The sequence below is a fragment of the Hydra vulgaris genome, chromosome 02, assembly GCF_038396675.1.
Source record: "Hydra vulgaris chromosome 02, alternate assembly HydraT2T_AEP".
NCBI lineage: Eukaryota > Metazoa > Cnidaria > Hydrozoa > Anthoathecata > Hydridae > Hydra > Hydra vulgaris.
Window position 1 is genome coordinate 56,852,645 of NC_088921.1, and position 20,417 is coordinate 56,873,061.

Here is a 20,417-nt window from a genome sequence, read left to right on the forward strand (position 1 = left end):
AAGAAGTAAACTAATTTCTTATTTTATTCTCTCCAATTTTTATGATTAATGACTTTACAATATATGATTATTCTACAGCTTTTTCTTTAATTGCTTTAAAAAAATAAAGTAAATATTTTTAAAAATAATTAGACATTCTGGAAACTTGCAAAGACCTCAAAGTTGAATTCAAACGTACATATCGCACGTATAAGTTAAGTCAAAGCAATTATATATATTTTTTTGGATATGGTATATCTTTCAAAACCATTTCTGGAGAGGCAAAGTCTGTTAACGATCAGATGATCACTCCATGGCTCAAAACCACACTACCTACAATTCTATCTCCATTCCCACTTGAAAATATTTTTAATGCCGATGAATTCGGTCTTTTCTACCAATGTTTGCCTGACAAAAATTTACATTTAAAAAATGAAAAGTGCATAGGAGGCAAGCATAGTAAAGTTCACCTAAGATGGCCGCAGATAATGTTAAAGGAGAAAGACTTTCAATGTTTGTAATTGGAAAATCGAAGTCTCCTAGATGTTTTAAAGGAGTGAAAAATATTCCTTGTAGCTATCGGACCTAACCAAAAAGTTGGATGTCGGCAGAATTATTTGAGGAGTGGGTTAAAGAAATTGACCTAAAGTTTAGTTTTTAGAAAAGGAAAATTGCTTAAGTTTTCTATCTTAACTGCTATGTTTATGCTAACAAAAGCATGGAATTCCATTCCAGATCAAACCTTCATAAATTGTTTGAAAAAATCAGGAATGTCATTAAAAGCAGCGGAAAAGCAAGTAAATGAAGATAACGACCCTTTTTGCGGCTTAGATGTAGACGAGACTGTAATGGAAAACTTAAGAGATGATCTCGAATTGTTAAAAACAAATTTTGATGCAGATTTTAACCTCACAGCCGACGAGTTAGTAGACATAGATTTCGATGTTTGCATTGCCAACAAATCATCAGACGAGGACATCATTGCAGAAGTTTCTGAGCATGATACTATTGAAACTGAAGAGGAATCCGATGATGAGTGCGTTGGTGTTTCTGGCAATGCTACAAAACCAAGTCTGAATGAAGCGATGCATGCTGTCACTGTACTCGAGAATTAAAGTCTTTATTCTAACTTTGGAGATAATTTGACGAAGACTCTTAAAGACATAAATCGTGTCATTGAAATGGATTTAAAAGCCTCAAAAAGACAATCTACAATTACTGACTTTTTTTTTTTAATGTAAAAGTTTAAATCACATAATATATAATGCATTTAGGCCTAAGAATCTCTATTTGTTTGTTACTTTGACCAGAATATTTGAAAAAAAGTCAACTTTCTGTAATTCAAAAATCTCTCTAATCCAAACTTTTTTCCCCCATTAATTTCGAATTAGAGAGATTGTACTGTAATAAGGGAGGTCAATTTTGTACTTTTTTAAAAAATTTCACTTGCTGTACTCTCAGATAGTTAGAAAATCGTGTCAGAAAATTGGAACCATCATCCTTTTATTTTCTTCTAAATTCAAAATTCTTCAGAAACGATTAGAAAATGCAGTGAAAACATCAGCTTAAATAAAAATTTATGTAACAATTGAGAAAAAAGTGATTTTATAACTTTCCAGTTTTTTTTACAAAAACTAGATTTTTTTTGTGGTCTTTTTTTGGTTTAAATAGGAATATTTTTGTCACATTACAACAAGCAAATCGCTAACAAGAATTTACAATTATCACTAAAGTTACATTTAGAAATGTAAAAATGAAAAAACTGAAGTTTCTCTTGTTAATTCAATTTTAGTTAGTGCCTATTAACTACTTTTTTTAATTATAAAACATTTTAATATGCTAAATATACTATATATTATTTGCTATATAAAACATTGCAGCAGCAACCAATGGTAGGAGAAGAAGGGAAGCAGAATTTGATTCCCACCAGTTAAACGTAAAACCTTGAAAAACAAAGTTGAAAATAAAAAAAACCTTGAAGTATATGAACAAAGTTAGATTGATAGCTCAATTAAAACTATTGTTCTTTTCTCATTTTTCTTTCAAATTTAACATTATAAAAATGAAGCACACAACTCACTCAATTTTTCACCTAAATTTAACACACTACACTAAATTATACGACCTTAAATTGCGATCTAGAGTTTAAGGCTAAGAAAATTATTTAGTTATCAAAAACCTTTAAGCTCCATGGGTGCAAAGGTCCTGCAGCCAGATCTGCCTTAGATTTCACCTAGATACGACCTAACAATAGTGCCAAATATTACTGAAGGAAATAAAATTTTACAACAATTTATTCTTAGTTTGGGGAAAATAAAACTTATTATAACAAGTGTGTGCTTTTTAATTATTAGTATAATAATTTGTTTTAATAATATGCATTATAGAATATGTGATGTGGAGAAAGTTAAAACAATAAATATTTATGCATCATAATCTTTTTTAGAATTATAATTTCTTCTTGTCATTCGAATTTTTTGTTTAATGCTAAGCCAAATGCTAAGCCATACCTATTCTGTAAAGAATAATTTTATTTTTGAAACTTCAGAAATAAGCTTTACAGTACGCTCAACAGCCTGACTGTGTAATGCAAAGTCTAAGCCAAGCAAACTAAGATCTAGTTTGCATTCAATCATATAATGAAGTTCCTGACGAGCTTTTAGTAGCAGGAGGCTGCTCTAGTTCGTTCATCTTCCAAATCTTCTACAAGGAGGGATAAAAGAAATTTTCTGGGAGAAGGCAATAAGCATTTCTTATAACAACAGGTAGTATACCTTATAGTCTTGCATAGGTTGGTTAAAAGTTTTAATTTTTTTTTAATGTTGTGGGTAAAATTCTTGGACCTTCAATAAAGTTTTCAGTTTTAATTTTTTTTTAATTTCAAATTAAGTAGGACTATACTCTGTTTGTATGTACTTTACAATTTCTTTAAAAACTGGAGTAGGTTGTTCTGTTCTTGAGTACAAAACTAAAATTCATATCGTTAATGTCAGCCACCTGACATGATTAACCGGACCAACTTTATAATTAGCATACATTGGATTTATAGCACCTAAATTTACATAGATATTTTTTCCTGTTGACAATAAATTAAAATAAGTAACAAATAAGAGTAATTATATGAATTTAAACTACAGATTAACTTTTATGTTTATTTATTTAAATCGTGCTTACCTGAACTTATACGACACACATATTCGAGCAATAACCTATGATCAGAACTCAAGTTATTGATCACACTCTGTTCCGGAAAAACTAAACAAGTCAAAACAGGTTTTCCAATTTGGCAATTGGTTCAATATGAAAATCTTGTGCATCAGCTTTTCCTATTTCACTGTCAAATGTTGTAGGAGTATTTGTACTGCCATCGAGATGTTCTATAATATGGCATAAAGGTAACTCATTGCTGTGAAGTGCACAACCAATTTTATGAATTGTTCTGCCAAGTTTTCATTCAAGACTGGTACAAAGTCCAGTTTTATAGCCAGTGTTGATATTTGTATTATCCAAAACAATTCCTAACAAAGGTTCAACACTGTTGTAATGTGTTAACACTTCATAAGCAGACAGTGCTAAAGTGACTCCTGTTCCATTTAAAATGTCTTTGTGTGTAAGATATTTTCTTTTCATTACTCCTTATTCTGCTGTAAAACTTAGATGATAAATCTTTTCGATTAATTTTTTTTTTGCTTAGGTTATCAGATGATATACTGCAATAAACTAAACTACCTTTATTGTCTTTACTATCGCAACCAATAAAAGTTAAATTTTAGACTACAATATTATGTTTAGCAACAGACTGCAGGCAAACCCTTTTTTTGGCTCTATCCATTTTACTTTTATTCTAAACATCAGTTTTGTCAGTTTTAGTAATGATATAAAGATCTTTTAACAGTCCATTTCCAAGAATATATATATGCTTTTAATTTTTATTAAAACATGTCTTTTAAATAATTAGTTACTTCAAAATACAAAAAATGCTAATTAGAAAAACTTTTAATCAGAAAAATATAAAATTATTTTTTTACTGAATCAGACTCTATGTTAACATCAAATGTAGACAATTCGCCAATATCAGAAGAAGTAACTGCAATGTTTTTTGGGCGCTTGCTAATTTTTTTTTTTTTTTTTACAGCACTCCAATCTATTGGACCTAACTGAATGTTTCCTTTTTGTACTCTTGACCTTTGGTCTTTGATATATTCTCTTTCCTAAAGTGGAATCTGAATAAATTGAAACAAAATATCATAAATTTAGCAACAAAAAAAACTTGCAGAGATACTCCTATATAACTACTTTAAGAGGAAAGTTTAATGAAACTATGTAGTACATATTATGTAGAGAAACTTTAGAAAAAGTTTAATTCTTAACTAACCTTGCTCTATGGGGGACAAACACATAAAAAATGTTTTTTTACTATAGATTAAATTTTTGCATTTCACTCTATCATCATAGCAGGGAACTTTATCTAAATTACATCTGCAGGCAGATATGTTATAAAGGTTTTCCAATACGCAGCAGTTTGAGGTCCTTTTTTGCACTTTTTTCCATTAATAAGTTTCATTGTGTAATATGTTTTAACCAGTTTTAAATAAATTGACCCATTTTTTATCAAAGGCAATTTTGGGTTTACATTTAGCCAAACGTTTACAAATTCTTTTTGAGTTTTATCAACTATGTTTTTAAATTCAGATTGCACGAAATAAAAGTATCTATAACTGTCTCCATATGTTGGTAAAACACTAGCAGGAAAATCACTTTTTTAACCTCATATAACTTTTTTAGTAGTTTGTCGTGTTTTTGGAGCTATTTTATAAAAAGTTTTAAGACACAGCAATTTATTTGTTTAACCGCTCGCTTATTTATCATGTTTTCTAAAATTTTTCTTGTGTTTGCTATTTTTTTTTGAATTGTGAATGTCGTAAAAAATAAAAAAATTTGTACTTATAAACCTTAATGCAAAAAACTTGATTCAATTTTGTTAAAAAAATTTTAATTTGTTCTTTATAAGTCTAAAAATCTCTAGCTATCTGAGAGGACAGGTAAGTCGAATTCAAAAATCGACCTTCCTTAGTGTATAAATACAAGAGAATGTGTAATGGTTGATTTCGCACTTGTGGCATTAAATAAAGCATTTATATAAATTTTTAAACTCAAAACTATTAACCCAGAAACTTACCAAGAAATCGATTATTCCATTTCGGAAAAGTGGAAAAAGAAAGTACTCGTAAAGTATTGCAAATATAAAACATACTGTTGTACTTTTTACAGTCCAAGGAGTAGAAGCTTGATAAATCTAAAACCCATATGAATTTTGTATATATAATACAAATTTAAACTCATTTAAAATTGATTTTTTAAATTTGATTGAAACCCGAATAAAAGCCTATATTAAAAGATAAAAATAATCAAGTTAAATTCACAAAAGAAAACCACCTTTAAGCAGCATAGAATAACCACAAATAACTTTAACTAAACTGTCATAACAACTGTCACGCACATTTGAACAACTTGAAGATAACTCCAACAACAAAACACTCAGTTGTTCTTTAATTAAATACTATTTGAAAAAAATACATAATTAAATTAAAATGATTTTGCATATACATAATTATATATATATATATATATATATATATATATATATATATATATATATATATATATATATTATATATATATATATATATATATATATATATATATATATATATATAAAGGGTTGGGTTTGGATTGATAAAGCAATCTATCCAAAAAAAAAACTTTAAGTTTTTAAACTTTTTCTGGTCTTGTTTATTAGCATTCTCTTTAAAACTACAGTTTATGGAACAATCATGTTAAATTCACAATTTACATGTGGTAAGAATATATATATATATATATATATATATATATATATATATATATATATATATATATATATATATATCCTTACATTGTAGTCGGAAGAGACTTTTATGGTAAAAAAAAGTCTCTTTCAACAACATTTAAGCAACTTCAATAATTAAGCAATATTTTAATGTCATTTAAAAGTTAGAACAATTAAAATAATGCTGAAGTACATTAAGTTTTATCATTTTTTTAAAGAATAATTAGTGTTTTTTTTTTATTTTATTGTTTTATAATATTTTTAAAACATGTGCGGAATGTTGCTACATCGACTATCTTATAGCCTGCTTCTTCAAGGAAGTGCTACTACAACAACTGAGGGTTGGGTTTGGATTGGGAAAACAATCTATTTAAAAAAAAAAAACTTTAAATTTTTAAACTTTTTCTGGTCTTGTTTATTAGCATTCTCTTTAAAACTACAGTTTATGGAACAATTTTACGACTAACGTGCAAGACTATATATATATATATATAAATATATATATATACATTTATATATATATATATATATATATATATATATATATATATATATATATATATATATATATATATATATATATATATATATATATCTGATGGATATATATATATATATATTTATACATATGAACACTACAAATCTAGAGGGTTCTTGAAGGTTCTGGAGATTTTCTTCAAAGAGCCATAAGATTCTCATAGACTTTAAAAACCTGTGGGTACTTTGCGTAACTAAATGGTTCTTTATAGAACTGGGTACTTTTTTCAAGGAAGTTTAAAGAACCTTAAAGATTGTTCACATTAATTGTTAGAGCAAATAACTGATGGTTCTTCAAAAACACTATTTTATTAAAGCGCCACTTTGCTTTTCAATATATTGTTTTATAGCCTGCGTGTTTACTACTAAGATGATTACAACTCTGTGTTAAGGCCGAGATCGGGCCAAAGTTAGACAGACATCGTTACATCTGTTATGCATTGGCTCTATTTATAATATTGGCTAAACGTTGGCTAAATGTCTGTTGACCAGCAAATAAGTACATTTGGATGAATGTCAGCTAAATGTTTGTTAGCCGACATTCATCTGATAATGTTCAGATTTTTATTGTTGAATTTAAATAAAAAACCAAACATACAATTTTTGTACACTTGAAAAATGGGATCAAAGCGTTGCAATAGGCGAGAAGCAAACTCTAAATTGTCAGCTTTTTTTACTACATTACTTGGTAAATTTATAACGATTAAGTCATTAATCAATTGGTTAATTAATTAATAAAACTTTAAATTAATAGATTCATTAATTAAAAGATTGATTAGTATACTAATAATATATTTATATAGTATAAAGTGAACTTTGATGATATAAAAAGTAATTAAAATTGTTGTATGTATTCCTTATTAAAAATCGTAATTATATATATTAATTAATAAAAATATATGTATAATAATAACAATAATAATATTTTTTAGTTTTTATTTGTGACTAACCAAATATTTAAGTAATGCGAATTTTAGTTTATTAGCTAAAATGCAATTTAATATTTTGATTAGGTGACAATTGTAGTGCACAAGCAAATGGTAATCGCCCTTTAAAAATTGAGTTTCCTTTATTTAATGCCTGTTGTGATAACAATTAAAGATATTTAAAATATGAGAATACATTTGTGATTTCTATTTTGTATAAACTACTACTGCTTGTTCGGTTTAGTTAAAAGTTAAAATTTATCTAGTAGGGGAGACCGGGGCTAGTTGACTCGGTTTTTACTCTATAAGCTCTGTAGCCCTAACGGCACATTTTTTAAATAATATTAAAGTGTAGTCCCAAAGAGTATGAGTTTTGGTAACTCTTAAAGGTTGCATTCATTTACAAAAAAAAATTCTTGGGGCCTTCCCGGGCCCTCCAAAAAAAAAAAAAAAAATTGCGTTAACACACCCCAACGAAAAACAAAGAGTTTCCGATTATGCATGACTCGTGAGCCCAAAGATGACATTGTGTGCATTGAAACCAGACTTCTTCTGGTTTACTTTTAGAAAACATTCCAACACAAGTCAAACAAAAACACTCCTTTTCTACAGAGCTATTTGGACGATTCAAACTTTTTCCCATTAAGTGTATACTTCCTTTACTAGTTGATCTTTTACTCATCTTATCATTATCTTTATTTAACTTTTATGCTTGTTTTCTCTCTTCAGTTGCTAACTTTTTCTTTTTAGCTGATTCTTTTTCTATTTTTAAAACATTCATATTTGATGAATCTGTAAGAATTGATGTGGTTCTATTTCTTTTATTAACCCTAATTTGTTTTCATGGTTCTGCTTTTTTGAATGGTCTTAAATCTTCAGGCCATAGAACTACAGTTGCCTCTGCAGATGCATTGTGCATCATTATTGCTTGAATAGCATAATGTGGTTCTGTATCTTTTGAGCAACCAGCTTCTAACATGTCATTCTCTGATATTGTAAAGTCAACATCAGTTACATTACTTATATTTAACACTGTACTTTCCACAGCCCAGTCTTGTTTCAGAGATGGTCTATCTGTGGTATAGGCTGGCATAAATTCGTGTTCACTAAAAATGTTAACATTTTTCATTTAACATAAAATCGTGTTCACTAAAAATGTTAACATGGTCTATCTGTGGTATAGGCTGGCATAAAATCGTGTTCACTAAAAATGTTAACATTTAGTGGGAAAATTCCTGTTTTTGCAAAACCACCCTTGATATTATTAGGGGTACATGCTAATGGAAATGAGTTACCCACACTACATGGTATACTGTAAATAAACATTGTGGAACCAGGGTGCATTGTCATCCATAAATTGCAAGTTGTGTTAGTGTATTTTTTTAAAGGTCCAAATATACTTCGAACTAGAGGTTGAAGTTTGTGGCTGCAATGAGGAGGAAATGAACAAACCAATACCCCATTTTCTTTAGAGTAATGTAAAGCCTCTACTGAAAGATGAGAGTCATGATTGTCTAATAGCAACAACTTCGTACTTCTGGCAACAATCTTCATAATTCTGGCATCTTCGTACTTCTGGCAACAAACTTTTGTACTTCTGGCATATTTGACAAACTGCAAAAATTGAACTTCGGTCATCCAACCATATGGGTTTGCAGCACACTGCACCATTAGGAGCACCATTTAAAAAAAAGCTTTTAAATTTCACACGAGAAAATATGAAAAATGGAGGAATTGAATTTCCACTTGCAGAAACAGCAACTGCCACAGTTACTAAATTGCCTCTCTCAACAGAAGTAACACGCCCAATTTGTTTAAAACCTTTTCTTGCTACAATATGATCTGGAGTTTGAACTGTGGTAATACCAGTTTCATCCATATTCCAAATATCTCCACTTTCTAACTTTAAACAATTAAGAACGATTTGTAAACTGTTGTACAACTTTTGAACATTTGTTGAATTAAAACTGGAAACACGTGCTTGACTTGTTGCCTCAGGTTTTCTTATTGACAGTTTTTTGTGCCTTCTGAGGTAAGCACTGAACCAGTCCTCTCCAGCTGTTCATTTACACTCCAATTATGAGACATTTTTATGCTATTCGCTTTTCCATACTGACTGATAAGCTAGATTCCTCACTTCCTTAGGAGAAATTCCATAATAAATATCAGAAGCTTTAGTCACATATTGTTCCAACAAATCTTCTTGTAAATCAGTAAAGACCTAAATGAACAATACCAATATTAAAATAAATAACACTATATGTATGCACACACACATATACACACAAAACACAGTTATAAAATATAACTGCTATGTCCTTTAACACACACATAGGTTAACACACACTAACACACAGTTATAAAAAATAACTGGTATGTTCTTCAAAACCATTGAGCTCTCTATTTGTAAATAAAAACACTAAGATAGTTTATATATATATATTAAAATTATATTAGTTATTAGGTCATGATGTTTTTATGCTTATAATATATATATACATATATATATATATATATATATATATATATATATATATATATATATATATATATATATATATATATATATATATATATATATATATATATACACACAGTGCTGGCCAAAAAGATCCGACCATGCATTGTTTATCTATGTATACAGTATGTACATTGTAGTGTAGGCGCTTTCCTCGGAATTTCACTATCACGCTTTGCATGTATGATTGGCTAAATATCAGCCAATCAAAACAGTTGTACCATTGTTATTTATACCATCGCATGCGTGGCTGTGAATTACTATTTGCATTTAGCTATGGCAACAACATAACCAGAAAACATGCTAAAATACAACTTTTGATGGAAGACAAGAAGTCTGAACGTGTGGTAGCCGCACATTTACAAATGCCTAAGACAACTGTTCACGACGTCATTCAGCATATCAAGTCAACAGGCACAAGCGCTACAGGAAGATCCAGTGGCAGACCAAGATGTACCACATCAAAAACTGACGCGATGATCCGCTGTGCAGCCACGAAAGACCCACTAGCATCATCTTCACAAATTCTCAATGAACTGCCTCCTCATGTGAATGTGAGCTCTCGCACCATTCGGCGATGTCTTGTGGACGATTCCAGTCTTCGATCCTATAGCCCTGCATTAAAACCACGACTATCTCAGAAAATTATTCATGACCGCCTCAAATTTTGTAAAGCACATAAAAATTGGACCATGACAATGTGGCAACGTGTCATGTTCTCAGACAAATCGCAGGTGAAACAATTTCCTACACATAAAGTGAATGTTCGACGGCCACCAAACACACACTACAATGCCCGTTATGTTGCTCCAGCGGTAAAACATTGGCCTTCAATTATGATTTGGGGAGCAATTACTGCCAGAGGTTGAGCGGGAATTTATCTCAAGCCCGCCAGGTGAAACTATCAAAGCTGTTAATTATTTGCAAATAATAAAGGAAAATGTTCCTATTTGGCTCAGAACTCGCAACTGTGACATCTTTATGCATGACGGCACACCATGTCATCAGGCAAAGATCGTCAAGACTTGGTTTTGAGAGAATTCCATCAATGTTCTTGCTCCGTAGCCTGGCTCGTCACTGGATTTAAACCCGATTGAAAATTGCAGGGTAAAATTGAAAGCAGAAGTGGCAAAAGCAAACTTGACATCGGAGACAACTTTGAAGGAGGCTATACTGGAGGCGTGGTTCCAAAAAATAATGCCTGATTATTGTGACTCTCTTGTTGCCTCTATGCCTTAAAGATTAGAAGCTGTCCTCAAAGCCCAAGGAAGACATTCGAGTTACTATGTGAACTGCTTGTTGGTTTCTTCGAAAGTGTGTCATTGACTTATGTGAATGTTGTTTGTTGCGTTTAATTTAATTATATTTTCATTAAATTGAAGTGGTACGTTTCTGTCTAAAAACCTTAGTGGTCGAATCTTTTTGGCCACCACTGTGTATATATATATATACACAGAAAATAGTAAATAATAAAAAATGGATGGTTGGACAATATTTCACTGAACCATGCAAGATATAACTTTAATCAAGTTTATGTGCGCTTGATGCAATTGCTTTTAAAAATCGAAAAAATAAAGAAGTTGTAAAAGTTACAAAAATGTAGAAAAAACACATAAACCGCAATATCTTTTATGTGCATGCGCAAATCCTTACAATACTACAGTGAAAGATGAAATGGTCAACTAGGAAGATTTCCTGAGATTATTGGCACTTTCTGATGAAAGGTTTTGCAGATAAACACAATTCATCAACTTACCCCTGCTGCCAACTAGCCCCGGTCTCACCTATTATATATTTTATTTGGAAAAACTTGTAGCACACAAGAAGCAAACAGTAACAATGGTGATATTGATTTTTTAGGAATGTAAGATGTGTGTTAGGTGTTCATTTATACAGTTACTTAATGAGTTAAAAATTATATTTCGGTATATTTATTATATTTTAAATAGTAATTTGTCAAAAAGTTACATCTTAGTTTTATTTTATTACAGATTTTAAAGTTTTTATATAATTTTGATAATACAAATATTCTTTTGTTTAAATTTATTACAATAATTAGATTTTGATTAAATTGATTTAATTTAGTTATAAGTAAAGATAAAAAGTTATATATCTTTACTTATAATTAATTTATATATCTATAAAGTTGCATTTTAATTCTTTTAATTGGGTATTATTATTAAATATAAAGTTTGTCTTAATTAAACTTAGTTATATAAAGAAAGATTTAATGACTTTTGGTGACTTTTAATAAGTTTATTTATAAGTTTATTTTTTTCAGTTCAGGAGATAGATGCCACAGAAATCTAAGTTAGTCATTTCTATTGTTTTACCAGTATAGTTTTTCAGGTATGTCTCATTATCAATATACTTTTTTATGATTATGTTTAGTTTAGATCTTAAGAAAAAGTTAAATTCAGCACAAAGTAGTTATATTTACTGGTAACATTACAAAATAATTCTGACCTCTCTATTTATTAGGCTATTTTTACTTTGTGTCTCTATTTTTATTGTATTTTTATATTAACATTAATAATTTTTATTATGATTGCAATGTATGATTGTTGTGATAATTTGTTATATGACTTTTAAGGGTTGCTGAATGCAATGATTGGCATAACACTAAAGAAAATATTGAATTTGGTTTGCATCTCCTGATTCTAAAGGCCTAAGAAAATTTTTTACTATTACTATTATTATGTGTTTGTGTGTGTGTGTGTGTGTGTGTGTATATATATATATATATACACACACACACATATATATATATATATACATATATATATTTTTTTTAAACATCTTCGCTTCCAACAAGGCTGCCAGCAACTACTAATTAGAGTTGTAAGTTACTGGATAAGAAAAGATGAAGATTGTAGAGCAAGATAACCATTGACAGACAACTTAAGGGATTGCAAGTTATATGAATCAGGAAATCAAGATAAAGTAGGGGAATTCCAAAGAACTGATGTTTAAGGGAAAAAACTAGACGAATAAGAGTTTTTGAAGCAATTAGGAACAGTCACAGAAAAAGGATGAGACAAGAGATATTAGCTCTTTCGACCAGTGCCCATTATAAAATAAGATGGATAAGTGTTTTTACTAGTTTATATATATACATACTATTATATACATAAATGTATATAATAGTATAGAAATCAGATATACATATAAAATATCATAAATACTGAAATATATTATCAACCATAACATAGTTAATCTTGATAATATATTTTTTTAGTATTTAGCAAATAATTTTATTATGAAATGGCTTCATGTAACAATTACTTTTACTTTACTTGTTTTGGAATGCGAAAGTACTCGCTGTAAAAATATTTACAGCATATAATAAATGATTTTTTTTATCATGCATGGACGTATGCACTACAAGATGGACACTCCTATATTACTCTCAGATACTTGGGTTTTGGATAAGTTTGTGACAAAAGGTTTTTTGTTTTAGATATCCCTTGTACTTCAACAAAAAATCTTAATTATTATTTAAATTCACCTTTAATAAATCAATCTATTTCATTTTTGATGAGTTACCACTATAATTCTAACTGACTTGTACAAAATACATATATAAAAATGTTGGGCCTTATCTATTTTGATGTTTTTGTCAATAATGATCTAGTACAGTTATCTAAATTATAATTAGATCCTTATAAAGTTCTATTAATCACTTATATTAGTAACAATTTACTTTTAATGTAGAGGAAGAAATCGGCGGTTAAAACTTTGTTGTGTTTAACATAGACAATGGTTTCCAATGTAATGTAAAACAATGTAAAATCAAGTTATGTTATTAGAAATTATAAATCTTGAAGCACTACCTGCACTACAAGAAGTTGATTTTACATAAGTTTTTATACAGTTTACCTATTTTGGTACAAAATATATACACATGGAATCTAGTAAGAGGCCAAGCTTGTAGTAGGACATATAGAAACCTGGTAAAAAATAAAGTTTGAGAAAAAATAATTAAAAAAAAGATTAAATAATTATTGAAAAATAAACTTTAAACACTTAATTTTTTAAATCCACATTTTCTGCTTATTGGTGAGGATGATGCAACTGTTACCAAACATCATTAGAATATGATAACTGAATTGGGAAAAATTTATCCAGATATGAATATGTTGATTGATTGTCAGCAACATAGTTGGTTTATAAAAGCAAATTATTTTGATATTTCACACAGCTGATCTAAAAACTAAATATCCATGGCTCTGCTCTGCTTAATTGGTAAGATTTTAGCTGTTTTCTTTATTTCATCATTTGTGCATGCCCACTCAAAAACAATTTTTTTTCTAATAACATTTAAGCTTCTCAATAAAATGAAGCTTTAATAAAGATCTTGATGAAGAACTTTACTAATGGAGGAGTGGCATGGAGGATAAAATTTTAAACTTGCTTAAGTCAAAGTGTAAAGATGATTTTGTTTCTAAAATTTTTTTTTGAAATTGAGCGTGAAATTGATGAAAGCACTAAAAGAAGTAATGAGTTTTGTGCATTACAAAAGGTTTTTGTGTTTCAAGGTTCATGAGGTAATTAACCTTTTCAAAGTTTGTTTGACAGGATTTAATTTTTAGAGTTAAGGGATGAGAGAGACTGATATTTAAAAAGTTTCAGTTTTTCTTTTCCCTTTTCCCTAAACTGATCTTTAAAAAATTTCAGTTTTTCTTTTCCCTTGTCCCTAAACTGTTTTTTTTGTCTCCAATACTGGAGACTGCTGATGTTAAAAAAAAATATCAGTTGTCTCCACTCTCCTTGATAAGATGAGAACTATTCAATACTAATTAAACTATATCTAATTAACTTTTATGGTTTTTTCTGTTGCTTTGTAATTTATTTCTTTTTTTAACATTCCAGATGCTACTTTGAACGGAGCTATCCTTTTACTGTCACAGTTGTTCAAAGAGTCTGTTAAAACTTTAGTTACATTTGACAACACACCAATGTAGAATACGCCAACAACTGCAATGCCTCAAGTTTAAAGACTAACATCGAGACTTTGTATTATTACAATGGACGGACAAATAATAGTTGAACATCATAGTGAACTTCATGCATGGCTTATATGCAACGAATTGTTATTTATTATGTAACAAAAGCGTTTAGAATAAAGCGAACAATTTTTTTTCACCTTTGTAAACTCTTGTATCCAATAGTTTTGTAGTTTTTTATCGTTTTTTAACATATGCTTCTTGTTAGTTCAGGCGTTGTTTTTTTCATTACATGTACAAGCCAAAAAGTTAAATTTTCATTTCATGTACAAGCCAAAAAACTAAATCATTTTTATCACAAAGTATAAACTTTTTGAATATTCAATATAAATTTGAAAAAAAAACTAGAATAAAAACTAAAAACTCATCCAAGAATTAATATTAATATTTAACTTGGATTGTTTTCAAAAAATTGTTCAGAAATTTTTATAATGAACATCTATTTTGCAAATTGTTTTCAAGTATTTTTATTAAAAGGAAATTTATTTAAACAAAAGAATTTTAGTCTACTAAAATTATTAATTTTAGTAGACTAAAATTCTATTAAAATAAAAATAAAAAATAAAAATTTTATGAAAATAATTTTGGGATTGAAATTTGAAATTAAAAAAAAAATTGGAAAAATTTAAAAGAATTTTAACGCTCAATAATTATAAATTTAATTTCAGCATCAGCCGTAATACCCAGTGGCATAGTGAAGATCACTCCTGAAAGTCAAACCTATATCTATACTATAAACGTATCTCTAACTACAGTAACAATATTAGATTTAGAACATGGTGTAAGTGAGAATGGAAGTTTTATTTAAATCATAAACATTTTGAATAGTTTATTGTTTTTTGTTTCTTGAAAATAGCTTTCAAAATAGAAACATTCTATTGCAAACGTTAAACCAAAAATTAAATTATAAAAAATTATGTTACTTCTGTTCAAAGAAATTTTTTCCTATAAAAATAATTGAAGCATATACTTAAAGAAACTAAGGAAATATTTATTAAACCAAATTTTTTTTCTTTTTTTTTCTTAACTTTTTTCGATTTACCAAAACAAATTTTTTTCTTTCACTTTTTATTGCAAAACAATTTGAATGAAAAATTTGAACAAAAACATCAAATCCATTTGAATAAAAAAATTAATTATACTTAAATTTTATATAGTATGTAGATCAAGAAACAATAAACTATAAAAAATGTGGCATTTTTTCTTTATTTGGTCTATAGATTATAGACTCGTATGGTCTATAGGCATGTTTTAGCGCAAATATGAAGTTTTAAGTAGTATTATAATTACAATTATAAGAACAATTCTATTTACTTCGTTTTATTTTAAACACGTTTTATGTTATATGTGTATACGCTTTGTTATATGTGTATTCGCATTGTATACCTTGTGTTACATTATGTTATATGTGTATACACGTTTTATGTTATATGTGTATATGTTTTATGTTATATGCTTTTTTTATAAACTCTATAAAACAGCAATAAAAAAGTGTCCCATTTTACATTAAAACAAGCTCTTTATATTGTTAAAACAACTTTCAGTTTGTGTTATTGGTGTTTTAGAACTTTTTACGCGTTTCATTGTCAGCATGAATATATTAAACAGTTTTCTATAACAAAATAAAGTGGTTTAAATATTTGTACTTTTACTTTTACTTTTTTAAGCATCAAGTAAAAACAATTTAAAAAATAATTAGTATTAAATGCGTTACTTGCTCATTACACTTTTATATTTTTTTCATATTATGTAACAGTGATTAATATTATTAATATTCAACAACAACAAAAAAAGAAATGTAAGTGATTAATTGTCCAATAAAATAATCAACTATTATTTTTGCTTTTTAACAAAAAAAGATGTCAAAATTTTTAATTTAAGCATATGCTATTGTGCATATTGGTAGTGCTAAAATAAGAGATCCAAAGTTTCAATTCCACCGCAACCCTGTTAGAACTGATAACAAAGATAATACTCATGATCTTTAAGCAGTGACTTTTTAAAGTAAAAGTGTTTTAATCTTCATGTTTCAGATTTAAAAATTTAAAAAAGGTTTTAAAAAAATTATAAAACATAATATTTCTCAATTGTAGAAGCTCCCTCTGAATTAGGGACGTGAACACATATTTAAAAAAGTAGTAGTACTTTATCAGCTAATAAATTTTAAACTGTACTTTAAACATAAAAAAAAAAAATAACCTCATAAAAACACTATTCAAAAAGAACAAACCTCATCACTATTCATAATCATTGCTATAATAACTTCACCCAAATGTGAGCAATTTTTAATTAACTCGTTGTCATTACTAAACTTTTCATTTTGTAAAAACTCTAAAATATAACAAACTAAACACATAACGAATCTAAATATTTGTAGTCTAATGTTAACTAAAATGTCAAGGCTACTTAACATATACATTTAGAAAATAAACTATCAGAAATTATAAAATTATCTTATAATATCTTATGTTTATATAAAACACAACATAATTATAAACTTTACAATTAGTATCTGTTTCAAAACTTAAATAAAACTTTTACAACATAAAGATTATTTAAAAAAAAATCATTTCACATTTGATGCAAACGAATACATTTTAAATTACATAAAAATTGATACATTTTGTCATTGTATACAAATCAATTCATTTTATATACATATAAATTAATAAAATTTTATGAAAGTTCTTTTGATTTTTGTTACAGCTTTGCTCTTTTTTTTATAACTGTATATTTTACTACTCTAGCTCTGAGTCAATGTATGAACCCATTTATTCCCATTTAAGTACGATATTATCTTGAATGTTAGCACCGACCTAAGTACACAGTACATAAATTATTATCTACAAAAAACATTTCTTTCTTTTAGTCATATTGCTTGTCTACAAAGACACAAAGACAATGTCTAAAAGCATAAATGTGAAAAAGTTTATTCAACTCTTGATTTGAACAAGAATATAAACCCAAAGGTTTTTATCTTACTAATGAGTTCAAGAGTCTGCATGTTTGTTTTGTGAGTTCGTGGGTCTGCATTGTCTTGATATGAAATGACCATTAAAATTTGACTAGGAACACATAACAATATAAGAAGATTTTTTTTTTTTTTTTTTTTTTTAGACTTTTATATGATTTAAGAACTTATAACTAAAAAATGAATACTATATTACCCATGTTTAGTCATGGTGTTTGAGTTAAAAATATAATAACCATTTACATTTAAGGGTACAGATAATTTGTTATAAATAATCTTAGAACTACAACTCTTACAAAAAACAATTTTTTTTTAGTTTATCTATTTAGGAAACATATAAATGTCAAAGTGAATTAAGTAAAAAAAAAAAAAAATTACCCTTATTTAAAATTATAACCACACTCTTAAAGGTTTGCAAATGATAACCTACCTACAATGTTCTTCATACAACTTTCTAATGCTTTGACAGTATGATTATTACAAGATATATTTTGCAAACTTTTTTCTAAATCTAAAAAAATGCAGTAAAAATTTGAAAAAGTCATACATTCTTTTCATTCCCCAAAAAAATATTTTATTCAAAAATTAATTTGCTACTCAAAAATGTACCTTTAACACATTGCTTTAAGTTAACCATAATAACTTCCAAATAATTTTCATCTTTTTTTAAGGTATCATACCAGTTGGAAATGGAAGTAACTAAAGAAAAAAAAAATTAGGACTACATCTGCTATGTCACAGTAGTTATTATTGTAAGTTTTTTTACACTATATATTTCTGTTTATTATTGTTAGATTAATTGGATATACTTTTTGTGCTTGCTTGTCTCTATATCCCCATTTTTTCTGAAAATTATTGGTGTTGCCTAAATTTGGAAGGGGTGTGGCTTTTCTGAAGTGAGGTCCGTTTTACTACAATAATGATTGATATGATGTAGGCTACAGGGGATGATAAAAATAGCAAGGATGCATCCCTGACAAGCGATGCTAGTCATTTTTATCAGGCCCTCTGAAACATCATTGGTGAATATATTGTGGCCCTAAGGATGGATTTTCACCTAGATTAGTCCACTACTTAATTTCAATTGGATCTTACAACACCAATATTTTTATTATCTTTCTACTATCCCAAGCTGGTTTTTATGTGTATATATGTGTATATATATATATATATATATATATATATATATATATATATATATATATATATATATATATAAAGAGCGCGCGCGAGAGAGAGAGATTAGAGCGCTGGCCTGATAATCCATGAGTTCCAGGTTCAATTCCCAATCTGAGCATATTAAATTAAGCTTAATATTTTATTTTCGCATTTTTCATACCTAGCGCCTTGGTTATGATTTTCCATTATGAGTATGACTTTATAATTCTATTACATGCGCGATGTCTAAGTTATCATTATTTTTTTAATATACACTTTACTTTAATCTTTGTTTTGCTCTGAACATCTGTTCAAAATATCTTTTTAAATTCATTTTTTTATCCTTTCTGTTCCTAATTTTTTCCTTATTTCACTTGGGCTTGACAGCATTGTCTAGTCCTTTGATGCATATTTTTGCATTTTTTAAACTATTGTAAGTATACTTAGCATAATCAGTATAATTAGTAATTATTACAGTATAATTAGTAGTCAGAGTAGCTATTTTACTGCTGCAGAAAAATTTAAGTCAAGCTTCTAATTTAGGCATTCAATAATAACTTTTTGTTGAATAACTTTTTGTTGAAGTTTTAAAACAATATGAAACAACATGAAGTTTTAAAATACTTAATCTTAAAACTAATACCAAACTATTATACTTAACAATATAAAATTATTTTTGAAATGGATTCGATTTAATAAAAAATAACCTAAATAATCTCTAAATAAAATTTATTTAACAAAAAGAATAAAAAAAATATTTTGTTTAAGGAAAATAAAAAACAAGGCTTTAGCAAGTCTTTAGCGAGCATATCAATTCAATATAAAACCCAAGTTAATGGAAACAAATAGCATCATTTACACAACTTAAGTAATACATATCAACTTAGTTTCTCCGCGCAGCGGCCTTGCTCGGCAAGGTTCGTGTTTCGGAGTTAAAGAGTTGAGAGAGGGTTGCACCACGAATAACAACTAAAAAATAAAAAATAAAAAAAAACCACAAAAAAATGAGTAGCCTCCTCGATTGTAGTGGCCCCTCGGGCCTTGGGGAGGTGAATAATCTAAAAAAAAAAAAAAAAAAAAATATAAATAATTTAATTAAATTAAAAATTTTTTTTTTTTTTTACATCTTCGCTTCCAACAAGGCTGTAAGCAACCACCATAAGAGTTAGAAGTTACTGGAAGAGAAAAGATGAGGTTTGTAGAGCAAGATAACGATTGACAAACGATTTAAAAGATTGCAAATTAAATGAATCAGGAAAGCAAGATGAAGGAAGCAAATTCCAAAGAACTGATGTTCGAGGAAAAATACTAGACAAATAAGTTTTTGGAAAACTTAGGAACAGTCACAGAAAAAGGATGAGATTTGATTGAATGATGAGTAATACAAGTATGAATTTTAGTAGATGGCACAAGAGATGCTAGCTCTTAAGAGCATTATAGTATTTGTAGAAAA

The 20,417-nt window shown here is 28.1% G+C and overlaps 1 protein-coding gene across 5 annotated transcripts in view; it reads right to left on the reverse strand.

Moving 5' to 3' along the window:
* Positions 1-20,417, reverse strand: part of LOC101240747 (uncharacterized) — a 48,330-nt gene that overhangs the window by 14,939 nt on the left and 12,974 nt on the right. For 3 of the 5 annotated variants that reach the window (XM_065791461.1, XM_065791460.1, XM_065791464.1), the window contains exons 5-10: positions 19,960-20,022; positions 18,416-18,505; positions 18,237-18,317; positions 17,066-17,166; positions 5,416-5,539; positions 5,159-5,275 (exon numbers count right to left, since the gene is read on the reverse strand). In XM_065791461.1, coding sequence (XP_065647533.1) covers positions 5,159-5,275; positions 5,416-5,539; positions 17,066-17,166; positions 18,237-18,317; positions 18,416-18,505; positions 19,960-20,022 — 576 coding nt within the window. The remainder of the gene's footprint in view (positions 1-5,158; positions 5,276-5,415; positions 5,540-17,065; positions 17,167-18,236; positions 18,318-18,415; positions 18,506-19,959; positions 20,023-20,417) is intronic. The other 2 variants (XM_065791463.1, XM_065791462.1) reach the window with 1 other exon arrangement.